The sequence below is a fragment of the Salvelinus fontinalis genome, chromosome 9 (genome assembly GCF_029448725.1).
Source record: "Salvelinus fontinalis isolate EN_2023a chromosome 9, ASM2944872v1, whole genome shotgun sequence".
Classification (NCBI taxonomy): domain Eukaryota; kingdom Metazoa; phylum Chordata; class Actinopteri; order Salmoniformes; family Salmonidae; genus Salvelinus; species Salvelinus fontinalis.
This window is the reverse complement of record NC_074673.1, coordinates 45651309-45679104: the sequence shown is the minus strand read 5'-3', so window position 1 is coordinate 45679104 and position 27796 is coordinate 45651309. Positions and strand designations below refer to the sequence as shown.

Genomic DNA, 27796 nt, shown 5'->3' with positions numbered 1-27796 from the left:
GCCAGGAGGCTTGAACTTGGCCACCAGTGGATCTTCCACCAAGACAATAACCCCAAGCACACAAATTCCACAAAAGAAAAATGGTTAATTGACAACAAAAATCAATATTTTGTCAATATCAACTCAGTATCCGGACTTGAACCCCATTCAAAAACCTGTGGTTTGAATTGAAGTGGGCAGTCCATAAGGGCAGACAAAGAATAAAGGATCTGGAAAGATTCAGTATGGAGTAATAGTCTAAGATCCCTCCCAATGCGTTCTCCCATCTCATAAAACATTTTAGGAAAACAGTTCAGTGCCCTTATCCTCGCAAGGTGAGAGGGTGCCAATAATCTCCCCCCCCCCCCCCCCCCCCATCTTTTTCAACAGAAAGTATCACTTGTTAATTCAAGTATCCTTCTCGGAGCAATTGTATTATAAAAAAGTTGCATAAAATATAGCTCCCTTTGTACTAATTTTATAAAGTATTTTTTGCTCATCTTCATCAAGGGTGCCAATAATTTTGTACCCGACTGTACATGATTCAGTTATGACAAACATGTGGGGAGAGAAGTATATCAAACTCCTAAAAAGAGCAAATCTCAATGAGTCTGCTGTCAATCATATTCTTCCTTTGAGTAAAATGTGTCTCACCCCAAATATGGCATTCAAAGATCTGAATTAGGGCTTGAAAGTTTGCTTTGAACTCAGATAAATATGTCCCTGGACACTGTACTACGCTAAGTCCACCCAAACCTCCCTTCTGCCTAGGCTACATGATTGAAGTGATGCGTGTTGTGCTGAGACAACCTAAAAGGTCACCAGTCACTGGGTGTCCTGCCTATTGGCCCCGTTTCTCCTTAACTGGGGCAGGCTCCTCAGCTACGTCCCCTCTCCTGGTTCCAGTTCTTCAGGCCCTCTGGCAGGCTGGTGTCCTCTTCAAAACTGCCAGTCCCCTCCACAAAATCCTCATATGTCAACTTCTCCTCAAACGGCCGTGGCCCCAGCAGCTCCAGCATGTCCGCCTTGTACAGGACTTCCTTCTCTAGGAGACGCTTCCCCACCTGGGGAGAGAGAAGAAGTGATGTTGCAGTGAGCTCAGTGACATTCATGACACATCAAGAATGACAGAGCCAAACCGAAGCTCTAGGGACTAATAGGTTGTTTTAGCTCAGGAAAAAAAATGTAAGTCAAAGAATTCCTAAAAATCCAAATAACAATGAAGATCTGTGAAGCTAAGGGTTTAAACACTGTTTCCCATGCTTATTCAAAGAACCATAAACAAATAATGAACATGCACCTGTGGAATGGTCAGTAAGACAAACAGCTTAGGCAATTAAGCTCACAGTTATGAAAACTTAGGACACTAATGAGGCCTTTCTACTGACAAAAAAAAACTAGAAAGATTCCCAGGGTCCCTGCTCTTCTGTGTGAACATGCCTTAGGCATGCTGCAAGCAGACATGAGGACTGCAGATGTGGCCAGGGCAATAAATTGCAAAATCCGTACACACCTAAGACAGCGCTACAGGGAGACTGCGAGGACGATCAGCTGTCCATCCTCGCAGTGGCAGACCATGTGTAACACCTGCACAGGATCGGTACACCTGAACATCACACCTGCGGGACAGGTACAGGATGGCAACAACTGCCCGAGTTACACCAGGAACACACAATCCCTCCATTAGAGCTCAGACTGTCCGCAATAGGCTGAGAGGCTGGACTGAGGGCTTGTAGGCCTGTTGTAAGGCAGGTCCTCACCAGACATCACTGGCAACAACATCGCCTATGGGCACAAACCCACTGTTGCTGGACCAGACAGGACTGGCGAAAAGTGCTCTTCACTGACGAGTCGCGGGTGTCTCATCCTGGGTGATGGTCGGATTTGCGTTTATCGTCGAAGGAATGAGCGTTACACCAAGGCCTGTACTCTGGAGCAGGGTCAGTCCTGGTCTGGGGAGGTGTCACAGCATCATCGGACTGAACTCGTTGTCATTGCAGGCAATCTCAACGCTGTGCGTTACAGGGAAGACACCCTTCCTGCAGGCTCATCCTGACATGACCCTCCAGCATGACAATGCCACACCGCTCGTTCTGTGCGTGGTTTCCTGCAAGACAGGAATGTCAGTGTTCTGCCATGGCCAGAAAAGAGCCTAGATCTCAATCGTCTGGGACCTGTTGGATCAAAGGTTGAGGGCCATTCCCCCCAGAAATGTCCATGAACTTGCAGGTGCCTTGGTGGAAAACTGGGGTAACATCTCACAGCAAGGACTGGCAAATCTGGTGCAGTCCATGAGGAGATGCACTGCAGTACTTAATGCAGCTGGTGGCCAGACACTGACTTACTTTTGATTTTGACCCCCCCCCACCTTTGTTAAGGGACACATTCCATTTATGTTAGTCACATGTCTGTGGAACTTGTTCAGTTTGTCTGTTGTGTAAATATGTGTATGAAAATAACATGTTAAGTTTGCTGAAAATAAGCAGTTGACAGTACAAGGACATTTCTTTTTTTGCTGAGTTTAGATGGTGTACCCTTGATAAGACAGCATAAAGAGTACTCTGAAAACCATGGAACTACATGATGTTCATGTAGGTCCTTGCCATTCTCACCATGTCCACACACCCCCTCTTTTCCACAATGAGCTCCATGGTCCTCTGGTAGGCGCTGTCCACCAGGTCTCTGACCTCCTGGTCTATGAGCTTTGCCGTGGCCTCGCTGTAAGGTTTATCCATCACCATCTCCCCCTGCTGAGGCATGTCAAACGACACCTGGCCTATCTTCTCACTCATCCCAAACTGCACAACCTGGAGGCCAGAAGTGATGTGGGGGATCATAAATACAACAGGTACTATGACATAAAGCAACACTTCCCAAAACAAATTCCTATCAACATTGTTGAATCGTAACCATTGCTTTTCTGACTACCTGAGGAGTCATTTAAAAAGCTCTGGGCTCAGTTTTTCAAAAGTTCTCAGTTTCACCTATAAAGAGAATATTAAATGCATAGAAATAGAATGACTAGAACAGACGAGTCATTGACTTGAATGGGGACTTCTATTTCTACGCATGTAATCCTATCCGATAGGCAAAATCCAGATAGATAACCTTGTGTGGAATTTTTATTGTTGGACATAAGACTATAAAAACACCAGAAATCGGCACCAAGTGACTGACTTAAAACATCTGTTCCCAAGTATTCCCAAGCATAACGGAGACACGTGTTCGCATACAAATATAAGGATGGTTTCAAATGATTATGTTTTAGTCAAACATATCCGTTTGGGCTTCTGCGGTCAATTTGACCATCAACTCAAGAAAAAAAACATTCCACGGCCGAATGTAGTTGATGATCCTTGCAGTACAGTACCTGTGCGTAGGCTGACTGGGTAACCTTCTTCAGGTCATCCTGAGCTCCTGTGGTGATTTTCTCAAAGAAGACCTTTTCAGCCACACGTCCTCCCAGCATCATACACATCCTGTCAAACAGCTGCTCCCGCGTGTACAGGTATTGCTCCTTGGGAACGTAGTGGGCATACCCTAACCCCTTCCCTCTGGGGATGATGGACACCTAGAGGGAGAGAAGAGGAACACATGGCATTAGAAGTGATTTTTTTTTTTTTTATATATATATATATAAATGATTCACTTCGTCACAGTGAATTGAATCATGTGACTCAGTCGTAACAGTAATTTTAGGGAAAAAGATTAGATGTAGCATTTCTTTTGCATTATGTGGCTTCAACTTGTTTTGCAGAGATGTACTTCCAGTTGATTTGGGAATCCAATGTAGGGGACATTGCAACTCAATAGATGCTAGTCAGCCTGCAAAGTAAACAAGGTAGCTATGATAAAATGACTTCACTAGAAAAGGTACATTTCCTGAAGAGAATTTGTGGGCTTGCTTCAGAATCAAATTATTTCTAACCTACCATAGCCATTTGAGTTTCGATATATTATACTTTGTGGGGCATTAAGTGCCTTGCCCAACGACTGGAGATGGTACATGGGATCAGAAAGCACCCTACCTATGTCGATATGCTTTTTTTAAATACTTGCATAGAGACACTGCAAATTGTTGGTCATGGAAACTTGGAGAAGTCATAAAATTCCATCTGTCAAAATGTGCATGAACCCTGAACGCATATGGATCCGGTACATTTCTTAAATATCCGGTAAATTAAAATGATACCAATCAATTGACAGGCACCACATTTTCCTAATGGAAGGAATCCAGTAAGACCACTTGTCGCCATTGGCGTCGGCAAATGCGAATCCTAATAAATCAAAACCTTGAGCAATGGCCCACTCCTATCGCACACATGCAGGTGATTTAATATCTGTGGGTGATGCACTAAAGTGTCATTCGGATCCTGGCTGATATAATTTTTATTTAATTTGATAAAATATTATAAAAAAGGTACGTAAATAAATCACATTAAGATAAGTCATCGAAATGATTTTAATAATTTTCACTCAACTTCCCATGCACAATTTAAAAGTGCCATATCTTTCCATGACACCAACTCATTGTATCCACATGTGGTTGAATCGTGTGTTAAATAAATCACATCAAATCATAGCTCAACACTGTGGCTAGGCTTCAAAACAAACTGACATAGGGCACCTCATGAAATTACCTCAACTGCCACAGAGGCCATTGCTACCGTCACAGGGATCTAGTAAGCTCATCAGACTCATGGTTGTACAGTATAATATCTTCTAAGAAGTCTCACTGATTCCAATTGTTTCATGTGTAGTTCAGAGGTCAAACAGCTGTCCTTCACTCACACCAAAAAAGGAGTGGAGGGTGCTGCAGAGTTGTTTATAGTATGCAGTGCTCATACAATTTTTTTTAATAGTAGTAATATTTATTCGTTTGGCAACCCGACCAAATAAACAAAGCAAGGCCTTTAAAGAGGGCATTACCTTCAGCAGTGGGTCAGCATGTTGCAGGAACCAGCCCGCTATTGCATGTCCAGCCTCATGGTATGCAACAGTCTTCTTTTCATTGGGCTGCAGCACCTGGGTCTTCTTCTCAAGACCTACAGGGAGATGCGAGAGAGAAATAATGGAAGTTTCCATTGAATCCCCACCCCAACTTCCTAAATATGTAACATTCACAAAGCAGAGACCACACAATAATAGAAGGCGCTGGAAGACATTGTACCCACCGCCGACGACCCTGTCGATGGCCTGCTCAAAGTGTTTTCCTTCCACATGTGGGTTGAGGTGTCTAGCAGCGATTAGGGCAGCCTCGTTGCACACGTTAGCTATGTCGGCTCCTGATGAAGACGGAGAGGATGTTTAAAATAAAGACATCAAGATAATCAACATGGCATCTTCTCACACAGAGCAGCTCAACTTGCCAGTGAAGCCTGGTGTGGCGGCAGCCATTTTCCTGGCCAATCCGTCTTTGGCCATAGCAGGGTCCAGTTTGATGGGCCGTAAGTGCACTTTGAAGATGGACGCTCTGCCTTTGATGTCAGGTGGGCCTGAAATATGGACATGTATTGGATTTCATGAGAGGCTCATATAGTCTGCTGATTTTAAAATTGTTATGTACGGGTTATAAAAGTGTTATGAAGTCCTTAAGTAGGTTTACATAAAGTCTTACCGAATGGGATTAGATGTCAATATAAATATCAATATGCAGTAAGTTAACATAACACTAAAGTTACCACAGCACACGGTTGCCTGAGCTCCAGGTTAATTGTAGGATTCCATACCTATGTAAATCTGCCTGTCAAATCTACCAGGCCTCATTAGTGCAGGATCCAAGATGTCCGGTCTGTTGGTACCCGCCAGGACAACCACGTTAGTTCTGGTATCGAACCCTAGAAGAAAAATACCAGGGAATGAATCTTACAGTATATGCATTACAGTTCAAAGTAAACAAATTTAGAGTAATGGTGGACAATAAGATGAAATTACTGAGTAACAAACAGGGGACACATATCCAATTAACAAAAATTATGATAGTGAGTGATATTAGATGGGGAAACTTTCACCCATACTTACCATCCATCTCCACTAGCAGCTGGTTGAGTGTGATCTCCTGCTCACTCTGGCCCCCAAAATTTCCCCCACCCCTCTTGCGGCCCACTGCGTCTATCTCATCTATGAACAGGATACAGGGGGCGTTCTTCCGGGCCAAGGTAAACATGTCTCTCACCTACAGGGAGAAAACAGTCAATACTAGGGCCTTAAAACAGCTTCATTCACATCCTCTAAGCAAAGTATTTCCAGTAAAATGGATTGAAATGTATCCCTGTGATTAGCTAGCTATAATCTAAAATGTACATAATTTAACTTGAAATGGATGTTATGAAGTCAGCTGTAAGTGTTTCCTCTGGCTCTATTGTGTACTCACCCTGGCAGGCCCAACACCCACAAACAACTCCAGGAACTCTGAGCCATTGACTGTGATGAAGGGGACATTGGCTTCTCCTGCTGTGGCTTTGGCCAGCAGGGTCTTGCCTGTGCCTGGAGGTCCAGAGAGCACAGCACCCTGAGAACACACACATGAGATTTAAAATACCTGAAATATGAAAGTCTAAAAGGGACATTCATTTATGATGTGGTATGACTTTTCACAACCCATCTAAAATCAACACATTTTCTCCCTTCACGTTACATCGAAAGGTGTTTCAGGACTAGTATGACTGGTTGTCCCATCTCTTACCTTTGGGATCTTGGCCCCCAGGTTCAGGTACTGCTGGGGGTTCTTCAGGAAGTTAACAAACTCCAGGATCTCCAACTTGGCCTCCTCACAGCCGGCCACATCCTTGAACTTGGTGTTGATGTTGTACATCATCTTCGCTGGTGATTCCCTGATACGGAATGGGGTGAAGGCGGTCCAATCACCACCTCCCATTGGTCCCCGTCGCAGGGAGAAGAGCAGGAAACCAATCAACCCCAGGGTGGGGATCACACGCATCAATAATGTCCTATAGGAGGACAAATTATAAAATTATGTCTCAGTTAAAACGTCAGCTTGACCGTGAAATGACTCATAAGTCTGCCTCTAATTCTGGCGTGAGCAATAGTCAAGCCCTGTGGAGGCATGAATTGCTGAGGTGTGTGTAGTATTGTTCTTCTATCCTCGTGTGTACCCAAAATCCCCTCAAGAATAGTCAAACGTGGGGACATTTCCCACATCCCCATGAGGACAAAGGCTGTTTACAATTAGGGTAAGGGGTTGATTCAATTTAAATGGAAATATTTGTAGGTTCCCCAAGGATAGAAAAACAAGTTAGGGCAGCACGATATGGGCAAATAATCAAATTGCAATTTTTTTTACCAAATATTGCAATTTCACTTGTGATTATAGGTCAGACTTGGGCAAACTGTTCATAGAATGATCATTCTAATTTTATGGTTGGAATACAGTGGGCACTTGTTTGGCATGACAAATGAAAAGGGAAGGGCTGGTTGCGACAGAATAGGAACCAAAGCTTTGGTCAGTGTTTCCAAAGGAACCCTAATTAGATGGGTACATCCAGACAAACATTAGAATATTCTTTGCCTTTTCCTCTGATTAAGAACAAACAATGCTGATATACTCCACCACTGGTACCGGCCTGTATAAGAGCAAAAGGTTTGCTAGCAGGATTTCCCCCCATCAGTGGATTTAGCTAGCTAGCTAGAGATAAGCATTAGGGGCTAACAATAAAATAAAAAAAATGGCACATTTGCAGCTTGCTAAAGACCAACTAGCATTTTGCAGAGAACAAGTTAAACTAATAGTAAAATACAGAAAATGTGGATAAATATACACTACTCAAAAAAATAAAGGGAACACTTAAACAACACAATGTAACTCCAAGTCAATCACACTTCTGTGAAATCAAACTGTCCACTTAAGAAGCAACACTGATTGACAATAAATTTCACATGCTGTTGTGCAAATGGAATAGACAAAAGGTGGAAATTATAGGCAATTAACAAGACACCCCCAAAAAAGGAGTGATTCTGCAGGTGGTGACCACTTCTCAGTTCCTATGCTTCCTGGCTGATGTTTTGGTCACTTTTGAATGCTGGCAGTGCTCTCACTCTAGTGGTAGCATGAGACGGAGTCTACAACCCACACAAGTGGCTCAGGTAGTGCAGTTCATCCAGGATGGCACATCAATGCGAGCTGTGGTAAAAAGGTTTGCTGTGTCTGTCAGCGTAGTGTCCAGGGCATGGAGGCGCTACCAGGAGACAGGCCAGTACGTCAGGAGACGTGGAGGAGGCCGTAGGAGGGCAACAACCCAGCAGCAGGACCGCTACCTCCGCCTTTGTGCAAGAAGGTGCACTGCCAGCGCCCTGCAAAATGACCTCCAGCAGGCCACAAATGTGCATAATTGCCTATAATTTCCACCTTTTGTCTATTCCATTTGCATAACAGCATGTGAAATTTAGTGTCAATCAGTGTTGCTTCCTAAGTAGACAGTTTGATTTCACAGAAGTGTGATTGACTTGGAGTTACATTGTGTTGTTTAAGTGTTCCCTTTATTTTTTTGAGCAGTGTATATTAAGAGATTCTCTGGTACTTTTGAATACCTTTTAGCCAGTAGTTCTGAAAGTATACTGAACAAAAATATAAAAGCAGCAATTAAAGATTTTATTGAGTTACAGTTAATGTAAGAAAGTCAGTCAATTGAAATAAAATCCATAGATTAGTGCCTAATTTACATGACTGGGCAGGGTTGCAGCCACCATGGGTGGGCCTTGAGGGCATAAGCCCACCCACTTGGCAGCCAGGACCACCCACTGGGGAGCCAGTCCCAGCCAATCAGAATTAGTTTATCCCCACAAAAAGGCTTTATTACAGATGAAAGCAGGTGAAGAAGCCGGATGTGGAGGTCCTGGACTGGCATTACACACGGTCTGTGGTTGGGAGGCCGGTTGGACGCACTGCCAAATTTTCTAAAACGACGTATGCAGCTTATGGTAGAGAAATTCATATTAAATTCTCTGCCAGCAGCTCTGGTGGACATTCCTGCAGTCAGTATGCAAATGGCACGCTCCCTCAACTTGAGCCATCTGTGGCATGGTGTTGTGTGACTAAACTGCACATTTTAAAGTGGCCCTTTATTGTCCCCGGCACAATGAGCACCTGTGTAATGATCATGCCTTTTAATCAGCTTCTTGATATGCCACACCTGTCAGATGGATGGATTATCTTGGCAAAGGAGAAATGCTCACTAAGAGAAATATATACATTTTTTTTTATAAATAAGCTTTTGTACATTTAGAACATTTCTGGGACTTTTAATAACAGCTCATGTTTGGGGACCAAAACTTTACATGTTGTGTTTATATTTTTGTTCAGTGTAGCATTCATGAGCAAAAAGTAGGCCCCAGAAATTGGGTACTACATCACATACTGTATGTGCAGATATGTGCGCCCCGTCATCGCTCCCTCTCATTCTGCTTTGTGCATCTTGCTAGCTGTCACTCAAATGGCGAGGGGCTGAAGCTCATTGGATGAAACTCAAATTGTAATGGGGCTGGCCCACGTGGGGGAAATGCCCCAGTATGGCTTTCAGAAAAGTCGCTTTCAAAAATTTTATTTCGTGGCTATTTGAAGTAAGACAGAAATTCTGCATGTATGAACTACACATTAAACACATCCAGCCCAATGCAGGAAGTTTAAAAAAATACTTACTAGTCAAAGTTCTGGAGCATGTCTTTACAGAATCAAAGTGGAAATGCTCATTGTTCCGGTTTAGAGAAAAAAAAAGAAAAAAAAAAAAATCGGTTGACTGCATGGTGTTGGTGAATGCATGTAGAGTGAATCTCGAGCATGAGGAACTGCCTACTTGAGACAGGGGACGGGGCTTGGTGTGTGGGGGATTGGGAAGCGTCAAAAAAAGGAGACGGAGAAAACTCCACTAACTCGAGCAATATCAAAAGTAAAAAATAATTTAAAATGGTGTTACAGACGGCTAAGTGGCGGTTCAAATAATCGCAGCGATATGAATATTGTGCATGTCAATATCGCAATTTCTATTAAAATGTGATTAATAGTGCAGCCCGTGTGTGTGTATATTAACTCACCCATCATTTTTTGAGCTGTACACAACAGCTGCCCTATGAGAGGACTCCACACCCAGCTCGTGGTAAGCCGCCTCCAAGTTCCTCTCGAAGGTGTCCACACTACCGATGTTAAACCACACATGGCTCTGGGGAAAGACCACCAATACACGTCAACCGCTTCAGTAAGGCTGCAGCTTCCAATGTATCCACAAAACACTCACTTCATTTAATCTTGTTTGCTATATTCTGCTGAAAGATTATTCATCCTGAGTTAATCTTTATCAAGCGAGTCATCATGCTATCATCTAAAGTCTGTCACCGTTTCAGATCCAGAGAATGGTCTGTTTCCACCTACCTCATCAGCCCCTGGTAATGGAATGACTCTCACATACTGTTTGTTGACAACCTCTAAACGGTCAACCTGTGAAGAGAACAAACTGCTTAGGAAAGCCTAGTTGTAAAGAAACCGCCATGACAAATCGATGGAAACAAAAAATGAATTCTGTAACTGAGCAAATACATCACGATTATAATAAAAAAAATCAGCATGCATTTCCATGTACAGTATTCTCACTGAATTGTTGCATTTTGTTCTCACCATTCCTCTGCTAAGGTAATGATAGACAAATTCCTTCCAGGTGATCTCCTTGGCTGTGTCACTGAACTGATAGTAGAGTGCGGCAGATGATATCCCAGTTACTAGCATTGCCAGGGCAAGGAACTCCTTCTCATCCCATGGGATGTCTCCCTAGTAAGGCAGAGGAAAAGGGTCAACATGGGAGAAAAAACATTTTTTTTTAAAGTCACATCATGTTGCAGTATCTGCATTCAGTTCCACAGAAAGTCACACAATAGTATATGTAAACATCCCTCAGAATAGGGCAGTGGTTCCCAAAAGGTTTTGGTTACTGTGCCACCAACTGAATTCTCTGCCCGGAGTATACCCTCATGTGCATTTTAGCAGTAAGCCTACGGTCTCATGAGTCTTCTCAAGTACCTCTGGTTGGGAAGCAATAGGATAGGGAGTAATACTGTAAGACAGACCATTCACAGCACATACCATCTTCATGCGGCTCCACCAATCTTTCCCTGCTCTTTTCCTGCCACTTCTACGGCCTCCCCTGCCACGTGATTCCTTCCCTTTACCCTCTGGCAATCAAAAGTGAATGATAGCATTACATTGATCCAGCCAGTGTTGATTAATAGAGCCCATCTAGGTTGGCAGATCAAGTCAGGGCAACCTAGGTTGATGATCTCCCTTATGGAGATCTTACATCAAAAGATAAGTTGATCTGAATTTGCATTAGACTGCATAGTTCTGCAGTTCATGAAGCTAACAGGACATTTCTTACACAACTTTTGAGTCTTACCTTTTGGAAGCTCAGCAGAGTATAGTAGTCCATGAGATGAATAGAATCCATGAGATGACAACTTATTTTGTGCAAGAATCTGAAGAGGAAAGCATTTGGAGTTATCATAGCTGGTTTAGCTAGCTAACTTGGCTAGTCAGTTGAGCTATTGCCTAGTAACGTTAGTAGCTATGCTAGCTAAACGCACCAAAAAAAATAACGTCCTCGCACTGTCAACTGTGTTTATTTTCAGCAAACTTAACATATGTTCATACAAATATTTACACAACAAGAGTCAACAACTGAGAAACTGAACAAGTTCCACAGACATGTAACTAACAGAAATTGAATAATGTGTCGCTGAACAAAGGGGGGGTAAAAATCAAAAGTACCAATCAGTATCTGGTGTGGCCGCCAGCTGCATTAAGTACTGCAGTGAATCTCATGGACTGCACCAGATTTGCAGATCGGGCTCGTCGCTGGCCATGGCAGAACACTGACATTCCTGTCTTGCAGGAAATCACAGAGAACGAGCAGTATGGCTGGTGGCATTGTCATGCTGGAGGGTCATGTCAGGATGAGCCTGCAGGAAGGGTACCACATGAGGGTGTTGAGATTGCCTGCAATGACAACGAGCTCAGTCCGATGATGCTGAGACACCTCCCCAGACCATGACGGACCCTCCACCTCCAAAGCGATCCCAATCCAGAATACAGGCCTCGGTGTAACGCACATTCCTTCGACAATAAACACAAATCCACCCATCACCCCTGGTGAAACAAAACCACGACTCGTCAGTAAAGAGTACTTTTTACCAGTCCTGTATGGTCCGGCGACAGTGGGTTTGTCCCCATGGGCGACGTTGCCAGTGATGTCTGGTGCCTTATAACAGTCCTACAAGCCCTCAGTCCAGCCTCTCTCAGCCTATTGTGGAGAGTCTGAGCGCTGATGGAGGGATTGTGCATTCCTGGTGTAACTCAGGCAGTTGTTGCCATCCTGTACCGCAGGTGTGATGTTCTGATGTACCGATCCTGTGCAGGTGTTGTTACATGTAGTCTGCCACTGCGAGGACGATCAGCTGTCCATCCTGTAGCGCTGTCTTAGGTGTCTCACAGTATAGACATTGCAATGTATTGCCCTGGCCACATCTGCAGTCCTCATGCCTTTGGCATGCTGCTAGGAGGCACGTTCACGCAGATGAGCAGGGATCCTGGGCATCTTTATTTTGGTGTTTTTCAGTCAGAAGAAAGTCCTCGTTTCCTAAGTTTTCATAACTGTGACCTTAATTGCCTATCGTCTGTAAGCTGTTAGTGTCTTAACGACCGTTCCACAGGTGCATGTTTATTAATTGTTTATGGTTCATTGAACAAGCATGGGAAACCGTGTTTAAACCCTTTACAATGAAGATCTGTGAAGTTATTTGGATTTTTACGAATTATCTTTGAAAGACAGTCCTGGAAAAAAAGGGACTTTTTTTTGGTTTTTGCTGTTTAGTTAAGAGACACAGATAGTCCTGACAGTCATATAACAGTTCTAGCCACGGATTGATTGTATGCAGTAACGTTACAGAACTAGCCAACTAGAATGGCTAATTAGCGTACACTTAATTTCAGTTGGCTGGATGATCACATAACAAAACAATCTTACCCTGACAGAACAGCCACGGTAGACGGGCAGCACAAATACATTCCTTGCTGACACCACTGAACTGCGTACCGAAGGTTTTACTGCGATCCGTAAAGGCAAAGCAGCCGTCGAGAGAAGCCCCAACATTTGAACCATTCTCTGGCTGCCACTTGCCGTCCACTCTGAGAAATAATATCTGATTTTCTTAATATGCTGTCCTCTTACACTTCAACGGTATTACAATATTAAATAACGACCACAGTACTTGGCTTTTAAATGCAAGAACGGCATCCAGAGTTTGACCATTGGGGACTCCAATAACCTGCCCATAATCATGCCTGACACAATTTATGTTGGAATGGACATATTTTTTTATGTATTATTTGGATATGGTTGACAAATGATATAAAATGTAAGCATATTCAAAATGCAATGAAAAAAGTATACAAAGTGTTCAATAGATACAAGTGTACAGCTTTAATAAAAAATCAAATCATCCACGCGCGAATACGACGACTTTGGGTCCTTCTGCAGAACTCGATCTTGTTCTGTGATTGGCTGATAAACACACACGCACATTTCATCATGGACAAGCAATTTGACAGGTAGATTATACAATTTGCATGTAATGACCACCCAGAAACAGTGTTGCATCTTTTTGGCGTTGTATTCATGTAAGAAAACTGTGGCAAGAAATCAGTAGATTTATAATTGAACACATTTATGAAGATTTTACACTATTGTGGAGAGATTTACTGCTTGGATTCTTTACATACGATAGAAATAAGCTGAAACATTTTTATGTAATTAATTTCATTATTCTTTTGGCCAAATTTCATTTACACAAATGTAAATTTACAAACAAAAAAAACACATTTTCTTACCCTACAAAAAGAAATGGAACTGTATTTTAAGACAGTTAAATACTCTACTAACAAAAAAGCTGTTAGAATTGTAAGTGTATGTATGTCCCATAAGGTCCTTGTGTAATTGTAATGTGATATTGTACCCCCTAGATCGATTGTCCATTGTATATAATCTATATATATTTGTGTTCCCTTATGTACTTTCTGTATTGATTTGTTGTTAATAAAAAAATATATATAAAAAGTTAAAAAATAAATAAAATATATATATTTATTTTTAAAGATTTTACAATTTGCACATTTATGATGAACATACAAAAATAGAAATATCCAGCAAGTACTAAACACACAGGTAGCAGCAGTTGTCAGTAACTTAAATGTTTGTGATATCATTTTGCTTTGCCACCATATGACTTCAGATAATCATCATCGTCATCATCATCATCATCAAGACTTTTTCAAACACCATTTTTAGGAAATATTAGGAAGAATACCATTTCAATGTCAGTAATTTTGGCTTAATCTGATAGTATGCCATTTGTTCTTTATTCAATTTGTGTACATAAAAATAACATGTAATTATGGCAAAAAACAAGATCCAGAAAATATTATGCGTTGCGGCAATGAGATAAATTTAAAAAAAATATTTTAAATATATTGGTTTTCAGTATTATGTTTAACTGTTTTTAACTTTTTTTCCCGCTGGTAGTTGAGGAAATTGTGTTAAAATGCATAATATCTGATCAATAAACATAACAATAATTATGAAATAGATTAAAACAGATCCTAATCTTAGTGATCCAAGAAGAATTACGGCAATACCTATGTAAGAATGCTGTTGACTACAGTTCAGCATTCAACACTATTGTTTCCTCCAAGCTCGTCACCAAGCTCAGAACCCTGGGTCTCGACACCACCCTCTGCAACTGGATCCTGGACTTCCTGACGGGCAGACCACAGGATGTGCAGTTTGGCAACAACACCTCCTCCACACTGACTATTAACACAGGGGCCCCACAGGGGTGTGTCTTCAGTCCTATGCTCTACTCCCTGTTCACTGACGACTCTGTGGATTTACACGACACCAACTCCATAATGAAGTTTACTGACAACACCACGGTTGTAGGCCTGATAACCATCAACAACGAGTCAGCCTATAGGGAAGAGGTAAGTGAACTGGCATTGTGGTGTTATGACAACAACCTGTCCCTCAGCGTCAGCAAAACAAAGGAGTTGGTTATTGACTTCAGGAAGCAGAGGAGGGAAAATGCCCCGATCCACAACAACGTAACTGCAGTAGAGTTGGTCCCATTAGGCTCAGTTGGTAGAGCATGGCACCTGCAACGCCAGGGTTTTGGGTTCGATTCCCACAGGGGACGAGTACGAACAAATATGAAAATGTATGAGCTCACTACTGTAAGTTGCTCTGGATAAGAGTGTCTGCTAAATGATTAAAATACAAAAAAAATGTTCAGTTCCACGGCAACCACATCACCAAGGGCTTGTCATGGACCAACAGCACCACCACTGTTGTCGAGAGGGCACAACAGCTTCTCTACTTCCTACGTCGGCTGAAGAAATTTGGCATGCCGCACCGAGTCCTCTCCAAATACCACCGCTGCACCATCGAGAGCGTCCAGACCGGTTGCATCACGGCCCGGTACGAGAATTGTTACATCCACAACTGCAAGGCCCTTCAGTGAGTAGTGAAGACGTCCCAGTACACCACTGGGACCGTGCTCCCAACCATCCAGGATATCTACTCAAAACAGTGCCTGAGGAAGGAACGCAGCATCATCAAGATCCCACACGCCCCAGCCACGAGCTGTTCTCTCCCTTACCATCAGGCAGATGGTATTGGAGCATGAGGTCTGATACCAACAGGCTAAGAGACAGTTTCTATCTACAAGCCATCAGACTACTGAACACTTGAGCTGGACTGACCACCTGCTCTGATTTTCTGCACCTTAGCACACATGCAATCACTCATGCACACAACCACACAGACATACACACACACATATACACTCATTCGACAATCAATATTACACTTTATGTACACTACCGTGCAAAAGTTTGGGATCACTTAGAAATGTCCTTGTTTTTGAAACAAAAGCACATTTTTCTGTCATTTAAAATAACTTTGAATTGATCAGAAATACAGTGCAGACATTGTTAATGTTGTAAATGACTATTGTCGCTGGAAACGGCTGATTTTCTTATGAAACATCTACATAGGCGCACGGAGGCCCATTATCAGCAACCATCACTCCTGTGTTCCAATGGCATGTTGTGTTAGCTAATCCAAGTTTATAATTTTAAAAGGCTAATTGATCATTAGAAAACCCTTTTGCAATTATGTTAGCACAGCTGAAAACTGTTGTCCTGATTAAAGAAGCAATAAAACTTCCCTTCTTTAGACTAGTTGAGTATCTGGAGCATCAGCATTTGTGGGTTCGATTACAGGCTCAGAATGTCCAGAAACAAATAACTTTCTTCTGAAACTCGTCAGTCTATTCTTGTTCTGAGAAACGATAGCTATTCCATGCGAGAAATTGCCAAGAAACTGAAAATCTCATACAACGCTGTGTACTACTCCCTTCACAGAACAGCGCAAACTTGCTCTAACCTGAATAGAAAGAGGAGTGGGAGGCCCCGGTGCACAACTGAGCAAGAGGACACGTACATTAGAGTGTCTAGTTTGAGAAACAGACGCCTCACAAGTCCTCAACTGGCAGGTTCATTAAATAGTACCCACAAAACACCAGTCTCAACGTCAACAGTTAAGAGGCGATGGATGCTGGCCTTCTAGGCAGAGTTCCTTTGTCCAGTGTTGTGTTCTTTTGCCCATATTAATCTTTTATTTTCATTGGCCAGTCTGAGATATGGCTTTTTCTTTGCACTTCTGCCTAGAAGGCCAGCATCCCGGAGTCGCCTCTTCACTGTTGACATTGAGACTGATGTTTTGCGAGGACTATTTAATGAAGCTGCCAGTACTTGTACATTTTACCTCAATTACCTCGACTAACCTGTGCCACCGCACATTGACTCTGTACGGGTACCCCCTGTATATAGCCTCCCTACTGTTATTCTACTGCTGCTCTTTAATTATTTGTTATTATTTTTTACTTAACACTTACTTTTCTTAAAACTGCATTGTTGGTTAAGGGCTAAGGGCTTGTAAATAAGCATTTCACTGTAAGGTCTACATGTGTTGTATTCGGCGCATGTGACACATACATTTAGATTTGATTTGATGTCGATAACTTGTTGATTTATGCCAGCATATGAAACTAAAGTTAATTTGGTTCTCATCACTTACCTGATCGTGCAGTTATTTCAAACAAGACAAAAGAGTTTTTCTCACTTTGGATTCACTATGAGCAATCAGTGGTGGGAAAAGTACACAATTGTCATACTTGAGTAAAAGTAAAAATACCTTAATAGAAAATGACTCAAGTAAAACTGAAATTCACCCAGGAAAATACTACTTGAGTAAAAGTCTAAAAGTATTTGGGTTTAAATGTACTTAAGTATCAAAGTAAATGCAATTGCTCAAATATAACCTACTTAAGTATCAAAAGTAAAATTATAAAGCATTTGAAATTCCTTATATTAAGCAAACCAGATGGCACGATTTTTATTTTATTTTTTTATTTACAGATAGCCAGGGACACACTACAACACAATTTACAAATTAAGCATTTGTGTTTAGTGAGTCCGCCAGATCGGAGGCAATTGGGATGACCAGGGACGTCTCTTGATAAGGTGAATTGGACCATTTCCTGTGCTGCTAAGCATTCAAAATGTAATGAGTACCTTTGAGTATCAGGAAAAATGTATGGCGTAAAAAGTACATTTTTTTCTTTAGGAATGTAGTGGAGTAAAGGATCTCAAAAATATAAATAGTAAAGTAAAGCACAGATACCGCAAAAAACGACTTATGTAGTAGGCTACTTTATCGTATTTTTACTTAAGTAGACTACTTTACACCACTGTGCGCAAACAAATGTCAGGTGCTTGACCAGACCTATTTCGAAAATAAGCTAGGGGCTCTATTCCATCTGTATCGTGGAAATTCATCGTTACAGCGTGATGGAAATTTAATAAAAGCAGTGTTCTCTCGTTAACGGAGACTGCATTCATAGGAAACGCTGCAGAGGTCGGCTCAATAGGAAATTACTTTAAATGTCCTATATGGGATGGAATAGAGCCGTTGGTCTATGCATATCTTGTCAACATTGACAAAGTTTAGCCACATGGTTGATACAATGTTTATTGTGGTAGCCTGGCCGACTTAATTGCCCACAACAAGACAATATAAAATAGACAATCAAATTGGAATAGTCCACAGATAAAAATAAAGAAACTAATATCCTAATTACTAATTGTTTACAAGTCAGGTAAATTATTGAGCTGAGTACAGAGAACACTGCCAAACAATAAGCCACCACATTTCTAGGCCTAGGCTACTCAAATGTATGTTAAATAAATATGCATACTCAGTTATACGAAAATAGTCATACCTTTACTACTGTCACAATGTATAGTTTACATTCAGTATTTTATAAACACAAAAAACCACGAGACTTCATGAAACATATATAATAATGCAAAGTAAACGCAAATGCGTAATATAATCATATACTGGGAATCTATGAAAAACCATCACATCTTGAACTTTATTTTTTCCAGAGTAAATAGTCTGGATTTATTTTCTTGCTGGTCATAAAGAAAGTGAAATATACTTATTTTAACAGTTGTTTTCAAATAGCCATGGTTTAAAATACAGTACAACATTATACAGTAAGGTCGTTCCACCAATTAGGTGCCTTTTGAATAGTGTAACACGCTGGGGATAAAAATATTTTATTTCACTTAATTTTAACATTCTGTCACAAGGAGCACATGTTCAACTTAACAAAAAAAACGAAATGTTCCCATCTCAAGAGGTAAAAAACAAATACTACAGTAATTGCATGCCTATTAAGTGCCAAATAAAGTAACAAGGTTGACAATTTAAAGCAGCCATAAAATCCCCTTGTGACAGGGGGAATGGAAGTTTGGTGTGTGCAACAAGGAGAGGCAATTGAATGCAAGCTTCATTAACAACTTGAAATTGTTAAAATATTTCTAGCCTGTCTATGGGCAACTTCTTATGCTTTACCCACTCAGTTTTCCACCACAAAACACCAGAAAATGACAAAAAAAATAGGAGAACGAGCTCACCTGATTTGACTGTTCAAAGTTTAATGTCTCTTTTGAAAAAAAAAATATTTTAAAAGGAATAGTTTCAGCATATTAAAATAGTTTTCAGTTTACATAACAGGCTTGACCTTAAAATGAGGGACAGGGTTTTTCTTTACCTTAAAATGTATCACTAATAACATTAAATAAATAAATAATCTTCAGAAATGACTTGGTCAAAGCAACAAAATAACTAGGGCTTTACAATGATGATGAAATCCTGGAGAAATGTTAGGGTTAAGAAGAAGGTTAGCATTTTCCTTGAGGTCACAGAGGATGCACAGAGGGAGATGTCAAAATGCTGACTTTTGGCACTTTAGCAAGTTTTTATTCATATTAAAAATCAAATGTATTGAAATCCCATGTGGTCTATATGCAATGGCACTTCATTTAAGAGGCTTTTAAAATGCATTATTTGTGCACAATTTCTACTTAAAATATCAAAGGGAAGCAAAAGGCACTCATTTCGTGGAACAACCCTGTAGAATTTTTCCATGGCAATTGTTATGACTATTCACAATGAATAATAGTTTTTATTTGTGGCATTGAAGCACTTCCTGGGGTAAAGAAAATAGTTTGATGCCAGCCGAAATTGTCCCCAGAATAACGCAATCAACAAATTTCTCCTCAAGTCAAAAAGGTTTCCATCCAACCTTTGTATGCAAGTAAAGTACGTCTGATAAAAAATGGTATGACAGGCCTAATGGAAACAGAACAAGTTTTGGTAAACTTTCCAAATGTCTACAAAACAAAATACACTATACCATGTAGGATCTTTTTGTGTCGGTAAAATGAATTGTGCGAGAAATGTCGGTGGAAACGCTTTTAGGCGCAAGTATCGATATAATAACCATAATCTTGAAGTAAATTTGGAGTCACACGATGGCATGTGGTGTGGTCCTCCCACTACGACTCGTCGGGAAAGCATGCAGTTTATTAGCTACAGATTAAATAAATGATGATGAATTGAACAGGGTTGTGAAAGTGCAAGGTGATGAGCTTAATGCTCCTTTCCAATAAATATCGAGGTTATTATTCTGGTGACATGATCACCGATGCTTGACTGCCGTTTGAAAAATAATATCGCTCTTTAATCCATAATAATCTCATCATGTTACATGAGCCCTAGCCAACCGCGCGCAGATACACCGGTATATTAACCCAAATTGGTTGTGGGAAAACCATCAGTACAGTTGAAAATGCGAAGGAAACGCATTTGACGTGTATTTTCTTATTCGGTACATGGCAATTTAACCGCAAATGTTATTTGTATGTGCTCTATGTCATCGCGCCCATCTTTTATCCGCAACAAGTTAATTTGATGGAAACACATCTGTGTTGGGAAAATGCGCACATTGTTTTTATGCGGATTTTAGAATATTCGCATGAAAATCTGTTGCCAATTGGATGGAAACCTAGCTACTGATAATGACAACACATGCTGCTCCTTTCCAATGCATATTGGAGAGTCTTATCCTGGTGATATGATGATCTATGCTTGGCTGCCATTTGACAAATACAAATAATCTCGCTCTTTAGTCCATAATAATCTCATCATGTAGGCAACAGTATACCCGCACTGTATCTGAGAGCTGTTGGCTAGTGCGCACGTGCCAATACCAGAGTGGGCACATTCGCGGTAACGCAACATACTGTATTTAGTGACCAAACCATCAGTAGAGTTGAAAATGCGATGGAAACCTATTTTTTCGGTACATGGGAATTTAACCACACAATGTATTTGTATGTGCACTATGTCATCATTCATTATTTTTTAACAAGTCCGTTTGGTGGAATGAAAACACACCACTAGTGGGAAAATTTGCATATTTTCTTTATGCCGATTTTAGAATATTTGCATAAAAATCTGTCTCCATTTGGAAGGAAACCTAGCTACTGACCGTACTAATGTGGAAGCTATGGGAAGTTGGTAGAGACAAATATGCAAAGTAGAGAACACACAGGGAGTGTAGATGCCTAATACTGTTGTCCTATGCCCGGTCAATCTCGAATGGCTTTTTATATCAATTGATTGATTACATATTCTTAGTCTGTGGTGATCTGGATACATTAAGTGGCAGTACTACATTACGAATGTACAGTTGAAGTCGGAAGTTACATACACCTTAGCCAAATACATTTAAACTCAGTTTTTCACAATTCCTGACATTTAATCCTAGCAAAAAAAATGCCTGTTTTAGGTCAGTTAGGATCACCACTTTATTTTAAGAATGTGAAATGTCAGAATAATAGTAGAGTGAATGGTTTATTTCAGCTTTTATTTCTTTCATCACATTCCCAGTGGGTCAGACGTTTGCATACACTCAATTAGTATTTGGTAGCATTGCCTTTAAATTGTTTCACTTGGGTAGAATGTTTGGGTAGCCTTCCACAAGCTTCCCACAATAAGTTGGGTGAAATTTGGCCCACTCTTCCTGACAGAGCTGGTGTAACTGAGTCAGGTTTGTAGGCCTCCTTTCTCGCACACGCTTTTTCAGTTCTGCCCACAAATTTTCTATGGGATTGAGGTCAGGGCTTTGTGATGTCCACTCTAATACCTTGACTTTGTTGTCCTTAAGCAAATTTGCCACAAATTTGTAAGTATGCTTGTGGTCATTGTCCATTTGGAAGATCCATTTGCGACCAAGCTTTAATTTCCTGACTGATGTCTTGAGATGTTGCTTCAATATATCCACATAAATTCCCTTCCTCATGATGCCATCTATTTTGTGAAGTGCACCAGCCCCTCTTGCAGCAAAGCACCCCCAACAACATGATGCTGCCACCCCCGTGCGTCACGGTTGGGATGGTGTTCTTCGGCTTGCAAGCCTCCCACTTTTTCCTCTAAACATAACGATGCTCATTATGACCAAACAGTTCTGTTTTTGTTTCATCAGACCAAAGGACATTTCTCCAAAAGTACGATCTTTGTCCCCATGTGCAGTTGCAAACCGTAGTCTGGCTTTTTTATGGCGGGTTTGGAGCAGTGGCTTCTTCCTTGCGGAGCGGTCTTTCAGGTTATGTCGATATAGGACTCGTTTTACTGTGGATATAGATACTTTTGTACCTGTTTCCTCCAGCATCTTCACAAGGTCCTTTGCTGTTGTTCTGGGATTGATTTGCACTTTTCACACCAAAGTATGTTCCTCTCTAGGAGACAGAACATGTCTCCTTCCTGAGCGGTATGATGGCTATGTGGTCCCATGGTGTTTATACTTGCATACTATTGTTTGTACAGATGAACGTGGTACCTTCAGGCATTTGGAAATTACTCCCAAGGATGAGCCAGACTTGTGGAGGTCTACAATTCCTTTTTTGAGGTCTTGGCTGATTTCTTTTGATTTTCTAGTGATGTCAAGCAAAGAGGCACTGAGTTTGAAGGTAGGCCTTAAAATACATCCACAGGTACACCTCCAGTTGACTCAAATGATGTCAATTAGCCTATCAGAAGCTTCTAAAGCCATGACATAATTTTCTGGAATTTTCCAAGCTGTTTAAAGGCACAGCCAACTTTGTGTATGTAAACTTCTGACCCACTGGAATTGTGATACAGTGAATTTTAAGTGAAATAATCTGTCTGTAAACAATTGTTGGAAAAATTACTTGTGTCATGCACAAAGTAAATGTCCTAACTGACTTGCCAAAATGATAGTTTGTTAACAAGACATTTGTGAAGTGGTTGAACAATTTGTTTTAATGACTCCAACCTAAGTGTATGTAAACTTCTGACTTCAACTGTAGTTGTATAAATGTGGGTGTGTCTGTCTGTGTGAAGCATATCAGTTGTCAGTCCCCTTCTTCAAGAGACGACACATTTTTTTAAAAGCTGCCATATTTTGTTGAGTCCATAAGTCTGTAGGAACCTGTTGCAAAGGGGAGCTGGAGACACGAAGTTGGACAGAAGCTGACTGTGGGAAAGGAACTGAGGGTAACCAGGGAAATATTTCTTACTCATCAAAAGAAAAGATTCGCTGAAGATCCAACTTTGTAAGGTACAGTGTATTTTAGGGTTCTGTCCATGTTGACTGTGATCAGAGATGATCACTTCTCCTTTCACTTGAATCCCTCTCCAAGTCGCTGTGATGCTGTCATCGGGTTCATTGAGTCTGGAGAGAGTAAAAGTGATAATGATAGTTGAGAATGAACCAATACTTACTTACACTCTTATTAACATGTAATTACATACTGTAATTAAACAGAATCCACATGCAAACAATCATGTTTTGTGCTATAATCCTGACAGATCACCTTTATTAGCCATGTATACCTGATCTCCTCACATGTTATCTTCCAGATCAGAATGATGGTTATTTATCTGAGAAATCACAAGAGCGAGAGAGACTTTATATGCTGACATGAAACACACTGTGCTACATTTGCTTATTGTCACTTAGAAACCATCACATTCACAGATCACAAAAACAGTTATCTGACAGTTACCAGATTTTACTGTGACTGTAACTCTCCATCTGTGCATCTGTTTAATCAAGTTTAGGAGGGATGAGTGACACTCCCTGGCAATCCTGGGAAGTGTTATTACTCCTTGCCATTAGGACAGATTTAGGATGCTGTATTGTGGTTGACTGGTAAACACTCTTCTCTATTCATTCCTTCCGTCTTCCTCCCCCTTCCCCCCTCAACTGTCAGAGAAACAATGGCTCCCCTGCCTGGTGAACACACCTACCGCTCAGCCCACACAGCCTGGTATAGATAATGAACAGTGGTACGGAGGCAGAACACTTATTGTGTCAGCCAGGTAGGGAGACACTTGGCTGTAATTGTAGATAATTACTCTTCTTTTGAAGAGATGGGCGCACAGAATGTAATGTATGTACGAGTCCCAAAATCTGAGAACAATAGTTAATCAATTATCATCTCCCCATATCTCACTCTCTTTGTTCTATGACACACACACACACACACACACACACACACACACACACACACACACACACACACACACACACACACACACACACACACACACACACACACACACACTTTTCAAGAACTATTGCAACTGTGACAGCCAATGCTACAGTGATCTGCATTACCATTCCGCAACATGTTGAATATATGCACTTTCAGAACAAATTATGAAAATCTATGATAATGTAAAACGTTCAAGCACTAACCAAACAGTAATATAACATTGCTGAGGTGCAGGAGTGAGCAATCACCAGTAGGAGGAGGAAGAGTTTTGTGTTTACCCTGTGGTGGTGCTGGTGGTAATCATCGCTGGCCTCTCCTGGCTCTGGGCTCTCTCTCTGTCTGTGGTGAAGGCTGACAGGGGAGTCATCCAGACTGCTCACTGAGTCCGACACACTGCCCTCCCCGGTCAGAGGTGAATCTGGACCAGACACACGCACACAGTTCTTTTCACAATTGTTGAGCATGTTGGTTTTCAGTGTACCTCTCTGTGGAATATAGTCCATAGAATATTTGCTTTAACTGTGTTTTTAAACTGCTTTCTTTGTCAACGGTAGCCAACATCCCAGTCCAGTGCACAACAAAGCCTGCCGACAGTTACCTTCTACTAAGGCATTGCCCATTTTTTGTATTTTCTGTTGATGCAGTGCTCACTGATGCAAGATGCCCCAAATGATAATAGATAGTAGTCATAATGGGCCCACAATAATCTGATGACAAATACACTACATGGACAAAAATATGTGGACACCCCTTCAAATTAGTGGATTAGCTTATTTCAGCCACACCGGTTGCTGACAGGTGTATAAAATCTAACACACAGCCATGTAATGTCCACATACAAACAGTGGCAGTAGAACGGTATGTACGGAAGCGCTTAGTGACTTTCAACGTAGCCCCGTCAAAGGATACCACCTTTACAAACAAGTCAGCTAGAGCTGCCCCGGTCAACTGGAAGTGCTGTTATTGTGAAGTGGAAACATCTAGGAGCAACAACAGCCCCAAAGTGGTAGGCCACACAAGCTCACAGAATGGGACCACTGAGTGCTGAAGCGCGTATTGTGTAAAAATTGTCTATTCTCTGTTGCAACACTCACTACTGAGTTCCAAACTGCCTCTGGAAGCAACGTCAGCACAATAACTGTTTGTCGGGAGCTTCATGAAATGGGTTTCCATGGCCGAGCAGCCACACATAAGCATAAAATCACCATGCGCATTGCCAATTGTCCGCTCGAGGGGTGTAAAGCCCGCCTCCATTGGACTCTGGAGCAGTGGAAACGCATTGTCTGGAGTGATGAATCACGCTTCCTCATCTGGCAGCCCGACGAACAAATCTGGGTTTGGCGGATACAAGGTGAATGCTACCTGCCCGAATGCATAGTGCCAACTGTAAAGCTTGGTGGAGGAGGAATAATGGTCTGGGGCTGTTTTTCATGGATAGGGCTATGCCCCTTAGTTCCAGTGAAGGGAAATTGTAACACTACAGCATACAATGACATTCTAGTCAAGTCTGTGCTTTGTGGCAAAAGCTTAGGGAAGGCCCTTTCCTGTTTCAGCGTGACAAAACGAGGTCCATACAGAAATGGCTTATCAAGATCGGTCTGGAAGAACTTGACTCGACTGCCCATAGCCCTGACCTACACCCCACTGAACACCTTTTTTTCGATGAATTGGAACGCCGACTGCGAGCCAGGCCTAATCGCCCAACATCAGTGCCCAACCGCAATAATGCCCTTGTGGCTGAATGGAAGCAAGTCCCAGCAGCAATGTTCCAACATCTAGTGGAAAGCCTTCCCAGAATAGTGGAGGCTGTTATACCAGCAGAGGGGGGACCAACTCCATAATAATGCCCATGATTTTGGAATGAGATGTTCAACGAGCACGTGTCCACATACTTTTGGCCATGTTAAGTAGTTCTTTACTTTAATCAATGAATAGTCATTTTCCCCTCCACTTGTTATCACTCATCATTATAGACTCTGAAGAGGATTACAAAACAATGTAATGTTAGCAGGGGAAATTCTGTAAGTTAAGCTCCTAATGACGAGATAGTTAAGCAATAAGGAACGATGGGGTGTGGTATATGGCCAATATACCACGGCAAAGGGCTGTTCTTAAGCACGACGCAACATGGAGTGCCTGGATACAGCCCTTAGCCGTGCTATATTGGCCATATATCACAAACCCCCGAGGTGCCTTATTGCTATTATAAACTAGTTACCAATGTAATTAGAGCAGTAAAAATAAATGTTTTGTCATACCATGGTATACGGTCTGATAAACCACAGCTGTCAGCCAATCATTATTCAGGGCTCGAAACACCAAGTTTATAATATAAAATAAACTCTCCAGTCCAGGCTCCAACCCTTCTACCTGAGTGGTCTTTTCTCCGTCTGTCCATCTTTTCCACACTGTCCAGCAGTCCATCAATCTGCACCTTGATCAGAGTCAACTCGCTCTTTATGGCCAACAGCTCTGCCATCTTCACTGTAGAGGGAGAGAAAGAGGGAGAGAGAAATAGAGGGGGAAAGGAAAGAAAGACATTTAGATTTAAGAAATAATACTCTTTTGAGAGAAAATTTCATATAAATCTCCCATTAACATTGATGTATGAGTTGCACGAAAGTCCAAGTTGTGAGTGCAGGTCTTAAAATAGGATTTGGCCTAGAGAGGCCTGTAATAGTTCATAGTGTTGAAGCCTGTACTCACATACTCACTTTGTCTTCCTATGCATGCCACCATCACTTAGTGTAGTGGAAGCACCCTCACTCCCAGGGCCTTAACATCTCCTCTCCACTAGCCTATGGTCTTTAATGGGAAATTCATATCACAACCCCAGCTCTGAGAAAACAACCCTGAAACTCTTTACTATTAAAAGCTGTTTGACCTCTGCAGCTACAAAGACAATCTAATTCCCCTATGATGGGCTGGCAGTAAAAACTATTAAGGCTTGTAATAAACTAGTATAAACAATTCTTATTTGTTATGCACTATTAACTTGGTATAATTGCAGCATGTTGATAGGCTGGGTAGTGGAAGGAGAGGAGAGGGGCCCTGCAGTCAAAAGGCTTTTAATGAAGAGACCATCTGGTGCTTCTGACTGTGCCCTGGGGCTCCCAGCGCTGCCTTTCCCCATGCAGACATGGCATTACACTAGGAGGAACACTCAGGCATTCAATATACACACACTCCCAAGTGGATTCATAGGCACGCACATACAAACACACATAGTCAGTGCGAAGAAGCCAATATACACACACACATTCGAGATAAAACGCTAAGTGCACATACACAGATGACATTCACCCTGTAATGAGTTTTTTTTATGAGTGTGTGTGTGTGAGTGCACGTGTGCGTGGGTTAACATTGTAAAGAGTCTGTTTTGAGTGTGTGTGTTACAGTGTGTGGGGTCCTTTACACTTAGCCCTGTTGCTGGAAGAGCCGGTGCGCTGGGCACTCCTCTTGCCCTGTGGTCTGTCTCTGGAGCGGTGCAGGCCGGAGGAGGAAGAGGGGCCACGGGAGTGTTTTATAGGGCTGGGCTCCACTGGGGCTGGCATCATGGAGGCTGGGACACGCTGGTAGTCAAACACCCTGTGGGGAAACAACATGATCTAATAAGTAATTATACAGTAAGTACTTTGTAATATTTGTAAGTAAACAAAACCTTACGTATGGTCCTAGGGTCCTGAGTATTTCCCGACTACATGATATGACCAGGCAATGACAGCTATAGGTTATAAGTCTCATAAACGCATGCGCTTTAAAACAATCATC

General features: G+C 41.7%; 2 protein-coding genes across 4 annotated transcripts in view; both read right to left on the bottom strand.

Annotated features, from left to right (window-relative positions):
* Positions 1-343: 343 nt before the first annotated feature.
* LOC129862695 (AFG3-like protein 1) lies at positions 344-13302 on the bottom strand. 2 transcript variants are annotated; one of them, XM_055934588.1, is made up of 16 exons: positions 13002-13302; positions 11376-11454; positions 11066-11154; positions 10604-10753; positions 10361-10426; positions 10027-10151; positions 6665-6929; positions 6353-6490; positions 6001-6154; positions 5709-5816; positions 5349-5474; positions 5154-5264; positions 4909-5024; positions 3350-3550; positions 2592-2786; positions 344-1043 (listed from the first exon to the last, which is right to left on the bottom strand). In XM_055934588.1, the coding sequence occupies exons 1-16, from the start codon at positions 13134-13136 to the stop codon at positions 858-860; spliced, it is 2244 nt and encodes a 747-aa protein (XP_055790563.1). In that variant the 5' UTR covers positions 13137-13302; the 3' UTR covers positions 344-857. The 2 variants fall into 2 exon arrangements, with proteins under 2 accessions (XP_055790563.1, XP_055790564.1); XM_055934589.1 differs by lacking the exon at positions 11066-11154 and having other exon boundaries at positions 13002-13139.
* A 4181-nt stretch (positions 13303-17483) lies between these two features.
* The window catches only part of LOC129862694 (RNA-binding Raly-like protein), a 63517-nt gene continuing 53204 nt past the window's right edge, over positions 17484-27796 (bottom strand). The window contains exons 4-8 of one of the 2 annotated variants that reach the window (XM_055934587.1): positions 27441-27613; positions 26396-26509; positions 24304-24443; positions 23342-23408; positions 17484-23199 (exon numbers count right to left, since the gene is read on the bottom strand). In XM_055934587.1, the coding sequence (XP_055790562.1) occupies positions 23370-23408; positions 24304-24443; positions 26396-26509; positions 27441-27613 (466 nt within the window). In that variant the 3' untranslated portion in view covers positions 17484-23199; positions 23342-23369. The remainder of the gene's footprint in view (positions 23200-23341; positions 23409-24303; positions 24444-26395; positions 26510-27440; positions 27614-27796) is intronic. The other variant, XM_055934586.1, reaches the window with a different exon arrangement.

Bases quoted from the DNA above. Each gene is read 5' to 3' on its own strand.
- LOC129862695 (XM_055934588.1), bottom strand. From the start codon at position 13,136: ATGGTTCAAATGTTGGGGCTTCTCTCGACGGCTGCTTTGCCTTTACGG. The intron at 11,455-13,001 runs GTAAGATTGTTT...TTTCCTCTTCAG, and splicing joins ACCGTGGCTGTTCTGTCAGG to ATTCTTGCACAAAATAAGTT. The intron at 6,930-10,026 runs GTGAGTTAATAT...GTCCTCCTATAG, and splicing joins TACAGCTCAAAAAATGATGG to GACATTATTGATGCGTGTGA.